General features: G+C 35.3%; 1 protein-coding gene across 1 annotated transcript; it reads left to right on the top strand.

Annotated features, from left to right (window-relative positions):
- Positions 1-874: 874 nt before the first annotated feature.
- Positions 875-4,258, top strand: Cpr64Ac (Cuticular protein 64Ac). The gene is made up of 4 exons (XM_028188240.2): positions 875-1,155; positions 2,195-2,359; positions 2,716-2,952; positions 3,763-4,258. Exons 1-4 carry the CDS (start codon positions 1,144-1,146, stop codon positions 3,850-3,852), a joined length of 504 nt encoding a protein of 167 aa, XP_028044041.2. The 5' UTR covers positions 875-1,143; the 3' UTR covers positions 3,853-4,258.
- Positions 4,259-6,780: the final 2,522 nt, after the last annotated feature.

Below are 6,780 nucleotides of genomic sequence, written 5' to 3'. Positions count from 1 at the left end.
GTATCTTCTAATATATAATGCAACGTAGCATATTTACTCCCCTATTTATTTATAACGAATGTATAACTCATAACCTATTTTTTTTTGGAATCTCCAAACTAACACTCATACAACCAAAAAAGGAGAGCGTCCCGCTGAATTGTAAATACCTATTTGTTAAAATTTTAACCATCGTAAGGTTATAGCCATTATAGTCGACAGTCAAATGATTACTTCGATGTCTGTATTACTTTTTATTTATATCGATCGGCTTTAATAAATTTGACACCATTCAACACCTATTCAAGAAACGCCTTTCTAAACCAACATACAAAGTTGTTAAAATCGATAACCGTTATGGGAATATGGTCTAATTTATTTTATGCATTTAGAAATATCGCGTATCATTTGAAATCATATTGCCACATGTTAATGTCATTATATCATGGTAATTAGACATTCACATAGAAAGAGTATTATTTATTGTCTTCGGTTTGATTTCGATTTTTTATTTGTCATTATATTTTTTCCGACGTTTCAAATCCTATACAGTTTTTGTGGTCACGGACGACTGTCGTTATAAATGTGGTTTTTATTATCTATGTTTCTAAATCTATTTTCTTCTTTAAACTAATATGGAGAGAACCTGGGGGCGTTACGATCTCAGTTAAAGAAAGGACCTTTACGTTATTTTCTTACAATTGATAGTCCATTTGCAATGTCTCCGGAGGCAAATAACCTTCTAGCCCATCATATGGAGAATAGAAAGGTCAATCTCTGGAGACCCTTTTACAATTTATCCGCATATTAAACACCGAAATTCATTCTAGTAGTACCTACATTCTGGAGTTCCTTTGCACGCCTCATTTTAGAATATTACAGAAAACACTCAATTGTAAATGAGCTACTGATAAAAATTATAATTCATTTTTTAAATCACTATCGGTTTATTTGAACTAATTACATCAGCAAATCTAATGTTTCCGATCCAATTAAACTGACGTATGGGTCTGGCCATTTGAAGGACCGACTTATCTTAGTGTCCCTAGTTACGAAACTGTATCAGATTCGATCGTAGGCCGGGGCCCTTTAAATAGCTTGCGATTTCTATTGAGCACCACACGTGTTGACTGACTACCAAAGTACGGGGCGCGCGCATCTAACATGATCGCTAAGGTAAAATAGCAATTATATTTTACGATTTGATAAGTTCAAGAAACTGTATATTAAATTGGTATCTGATTTTTTTCATCGGTTTTCGCGAGTCGCAGATATAATTAAAATAACTTTTACTCCCACCGGGCTCGTCCGTGACCACGAAAACTAAAGTTTTGAAAATGTTGTAATTAATATTATTATAATGATTATAGTGAATGCGTGATTAAGCTGTAAAAGTATTTTTAATTGAATTGGTGTCTGATTAATATAATTTATAATTTCGTTTCACGTTTTTTATATGCGTTGTAATTAGCAAACCTTTTGATGCTAAGCCTACTTACATTAAACAGACACAGCTAGTATTTCGTGCATTAAAAAAAATAAAAAAACATTTTTGAAAACTTTTCTTTAACGATTAAAAGTTTTAATTTCTTACATTACAAATTAATTATTGCACTTTCTAATATTTAAAAAAAAATTGTTATAGATTTTAAATTAATTATTGCATTTATTATTAAGCTCTGATAAATATAAAAAAGAATTTTACACTGTGACATCAGTTACATTAATTTTCACCAACGTCTGTTCTGTTTGTAGTTGCTCTCTTCCTATATTTTCGTAACGATTTCTCTCCGATATTTTATTCATCTTTCCTTAATTCTTTTATTTCCACAACGGTACTGCATGATCGCTAAAACACTTGACACTAAGTTCAAAGACGAAGTCTCTTAAATTTTTTTTTTCTTATTTTATCTGCTTCATGGGTGGACGAGCTCACAGCCCACCTGATGTTAACTGGTTACTGGAGCCCATAGACATCTACAACGTGAATGCGCCACCCACCTTGAGATATAAGTTCTAAAGTCTCAAATATAGATACAACGACTGCCCCACCCTTCAAACCGAAACGCATTACTGCTTCACGGCAGAAATAGGCAGGGTGGTGGTACCTACCCGTGCGGACTCACAAGAGGTCCTACTACCAGTACAATTCGAGATGCGTAAGTTTTATTTTATTTTAATAAATGTGTTTTATGATTAATTTTATTGTTACCAGATATTCTTTTTGAGTTGCGCGTGTGCGTCGGCGATGGCGGCGCCGGGTCTGTTCGATGGGTATGGGTATGCGGCACCAGCATATGCGGCACCGGTGGCTCATGCTGTCGCCCCAGCATATGCGGGTCCGATCGCGCATGCTGTCGCCGCCCCGGTAGTCAAAACAGTAGGCGATTTCGTCTAATTAATCTATACTAATATATAAATCTACAGTGATTTTTATGGATGTTTCGTTATAACTACTGAACCATGCATCCGATTGACTTGAAACTTGGTATCCATGTAGAAAATACACGTACTTAATGGATAGGCTAATATTTATATATATTTATATGAGTGTTGGACTCCCTACACCAGTTGCGGGGGCGCTAATGACGAGAATCTTTGTGGGGTGAGAAATAATGTTAATTTTAAATGTCCAGCGAAGCGGACGGGTACAGTTAGTTAATTATAATTATAAAGTCTAGTACTAAATTGTGGGTATAATAAATTAATTTGAACATATTTCCACGGCATAATCAGGTGGCAGCTGTACATGCGGAACCTATCGATCCCAATCCGGCGTATAGCTTCTCGTACGGGGTCCAAGATCCAGCGACAGGAGACCACAAAGACGCGACGGAGACGTTACAGAACGGAGTCGTCCACGGCTCTTACAGTCTGGTCGAGCCTGACGGCCACCTCAGGAAGGTTACGTACACCGCTGATAAGATCAACGGATTCAACGCTGTTGTTGAAAGGACGGGCGGTTCACACGCGGTGAGTTGACAAAAAAATATTATATGTAATTTAAAAACTGAACTGAATAAAGAAGTTATTTAAAAAAAACATGTAGACATTATAAAATTATTGTATTGTAATCGGCCCTTGATGCGCGTGAAAATTATAAAATTGAAGAAAATTTTAAATTGAAGTCGTCGTGGCCTAAAAGATAAGACGTCCGGTGCATTCGTGTTGAAGCGATGCACCGGTGCTCGAATCCCAGGTGGGTACCAATTTCTCTAATGAAATACGTCCTCAACAAATGTTCACGATTGACTTCCACGGTGAAGGAATACATCGTGTAGTAAAACTCAAAGCCGGAAAATTATAATTTGCGTAATTACTGGTGGTAGGAGGACCTCTTGTGAGTCCACACGGGTAGGTACCACCATTCTGTCTATTTCTGCCGTGAAGCAGTAATGCGTTTCGGTTTGAAGGGCGGGGCAGCCGTTGTAACTATACTTGAGACCTTAGAACTTATATCTCAAGGTGGGTGGCGCATTTACGTTGTAGACGTCTATGGGCTCCAGTAATAGTTTCAAAAAAAAAAATCCTTTTTTTTTATTGTTTAGATGTGTGGACGAGCTCAAAGCCCACTTGGTGTTAAGTGGTTACCGGAGTCCATAGACATCTACAACGTAAATGCGCCACCCACCTTGAGACATGAGTTCTAAGGTCTCTGTATAGTTACAACGGCTGCCCCACCCTTCAAATCGAAACGCATCACTGCTCACGGCAGTAATAATTCATTCAGAATGATACGAAAACAAAAGATATTGATTTAAAGGAATGTGTTTGTTTTTGTAGGTGGCCGCTGCACCCGTAGCTAAGGTCGTAGCTGCCCCTGTGGCGATACAAGCAGCCCACATCGGTCACGTGGCCCACCCCTGGGGCTAAACCAAGCAATGACCACAATAATGCCGTGTTGTTTGACATTCATTTTAGGCTTTAACCCCTAATAAGGTTCAATAATTTTCAGTCCATAGACAGTGGTTATTATGTAAAGGAGATTTATTTTTTTGACAAATTCGATAATCGAATAGAGCCATGACGATTTGTAAATCATTAAAAGAAGTGTTTTTATTTTTTTATTTTCTTTGTTTGTGTTTAAGTTCTTTGCGTTCTAGCCATAGTCTAAATTTAGGACTCGCAACACGGCAAGCCCGACCTAGCCTGTTTCTCGTGTTTGTTTTATTTATTAAACGCTTTGACTGTTGGTAACGGACTTGATCTTGATGCGTTTTATTACGTGAATGTAAATATAATAAGTACTTAGTTGTAAAAAAAAATGAATAAAGAAGTTTTCGCGGAATATTTTTTATGGTTTGATTTCATAGGAGTATGTTAAGCACAAAGTTATTTTTGCTTTTGTGTTAAGTATTAGTTTTTTTTTATCTGTAAAACCTATCCAACCTGGCCTGTTTTGCTGATCGATCATCATCATCATTCGACTATAATTGGGTAGCTACCCAATTTCTCCGAACTTTACGCATCACAAGTACACACGCTAATCTATAGACTAGATATCAATATAGAAAGCAATGCAATTCAATAACACAGAGCACCCTACATGTGAAAAATAAATGATTCACTAATAACTGTTAATAATACTACATATTTTGCGTAGTTTGTAGGAGATTTAAAAAAAAAAAGTTCATTATTTATTTTTCGCGTATGTTTTCCATTTTTTTATTTAACATCGAATTTTCATATTTAACTCATTTGGAACTTAATTAAATTTGTTTTAAATAATCTGCACATAACAGGCATTCCTCGAAGTTTGTTTGTTTTCCATCACGATACTAATCTTAGATCTGACGGCATATCATCAAACAATAAAAAATCCAAAAATAATATTAAAATATAATAAAATCGGAAAAATTCACAAATGTAACAAACGTATAAAAATAATACGTAAAATAATATGTATATAAATATACATAATACGTATATACGTAAAATAAATAGTAAACAAAAAATAAAGGTACACCTCCATAACATAAATCTTGCTTGTGATTTGAGCTCAAATTGATTATATCCTTGAAACATATAGCACGAATTTCAACATCCTACTTCCACATACGCCATTGAGTTAGCCATACCTTTAAAAGGCTTTGCGAATTAAAACATTCTGAATTATTTATCATTGCTTTAACAGTACGGTTATGGCGGACCTATAAATATTCAGTCTAATTAACGTATTTAAAAAATTACGAAACTTCAAACGGACCATAAAGGAAATACATGGTGTTTAGTTTCTTTTCTTTTTTAGAATGTATCTACGGATCGAAAACATATCGACGCTTGAAAGGCAAACGTGACTAAGCGACAATAACTGCTTTATACATAAATGATTGGAAATAATATTCGATGCGCAAAAAAAAAGATTTCTACATCTATTAAAATCATTTCAATCCTACAGCTAGATTCGTTAAAATATAATTTTTTTCAGGTATTTCTACTTTAAATTAGCCTACTGTACAGTTGGCGCATTGTCGCTTAGTCACGTTTGCCTTTCAAGCGTCGATATTTATCATGATTTTTCTGCAACTGAAAATATTATTTTACGGGCTGTACAACGTTGCCACATTGACGGACTTAGGCTCTAGGTCTGTGTGCTTAGTGCGAGTTTTTTAAAGTTCTCGATAGCGTAAAAGTTAGCCCAATTTTGTATGCAGTTGGAACAGCGCCCCTAGCGGCAAACGTAGGCAAACGATCACAGTCACACAGTCACACAGATCACAGAGCCAAAAAAAAGACAAAGCTTCTTAACGAAAAGTTCTTCATTGACTCAATTTATTTGTCAAAATCTTAAGCTATGTCGCTCCGTTGTTACATACATTCTTAGCGCTTCTAAATTTTTTAAACAATAGATATGATATGTATAAGTGTATAAGATTTGTGTTTGTGTGTTTATGTTCCTTAAAGGCAACGGCCGGTTTTTAGAAAACCTTCACATTTTGTGAAGCTTGGTAGTGTTCGGATCCAAGTCAAATTCAGGATCGACCAGCAAATCGGGCCGGGTTGGATTAGCACTAAAATGTGAGATAGGTACCCGGGTCGCTCTGCCTTGACCATCACTGACTATATGAAAAACATAATCTTCAAAATACTCACGCGCCCCCTATTGTGCATCTACCGTACTAAATTATACCCTATGTTTTATTCTAAAGTATTAGATTGAGAAATAGCAAAATTCGTCCAGTAGTTTTGGCTTGGAAGAATACTTTAATTACAACATTTATAGTATGCATTGCATTTATAGTATACTAATACTATAATAGGTTTTAGGTTAGAGGATTTCAATAAGAAAAACCCCTATGCGTTCGTGACCAATACTTCACAATAATGATTCTGTAGTGATAAATCTACATAATAATATCATGAAGAAAATTTCCACATTGATTGGGTTGTCTCTGTACGGGAATCACAAATGAGACAAAAACAACTAGGCCCAGCCCTGAATAACAAATATGTTTCACAATGACTAATCGAATCCGGACATCCTTATATGACATCGAGGTAACCATTTAATTTACGATGTGATACAATCAAATCTCCAAATCCTAGTTCATATGAGAATATTAATTAATTAATAAATGGTGTTCATATCGAAAATGGCAGTTTTAAATCAAATTAATCTAAATGTAATGGAAATAAAAGTATTTTTTTCCTTTTTTTCTTCGAGCACAGTTTATCAGTAAATTCTTAAAACATTTTGCGATAATTATCTTCGCCCTACATATTTCATTGATGACGTCACATTCGTCACAAAGTTACTGATGCATACGTTATTATATCTTATTTTCAACTCACATCACGTAC

This window comes from Bombyx mandarina, chromosome 17, assembly GCF_030267445.1.
Source record: "Bombyx mandarina strain Sakado chromosome 17, ASM3026744v2".
Taxonomy (NCBI): Eukaryota; Metazoa; Arthropoda; class Insecta; order Lepidoptera; family Bombycidae; genus Bombyx; species Bombyx mandarina.
Note: the sequence above shows the minus strand (reverse complement) of the source record. Positions and strands in the feature narration are given on the sequence as shown.

Bases quoted from the DNA above. Each gene is read 5' to 3' on its own strand.
- Cpr64Ac (XM_028188240.2), top strand. The intron at 2,360-2,715 runs GTAGGCGATTTC...CGGCATAATCAG, and splicing joins CCGCCCCGGTAGTCAAAACA to GTGGCAGCTGTACATGCGGA. The intron at 2,953-3,762 runs GTGAGTTGACAA...TTGTTTTTGTAG, and splicing joins GGACGGGCGGTTCACACGCG to GTGGCCGCTGCACCCGTAGC.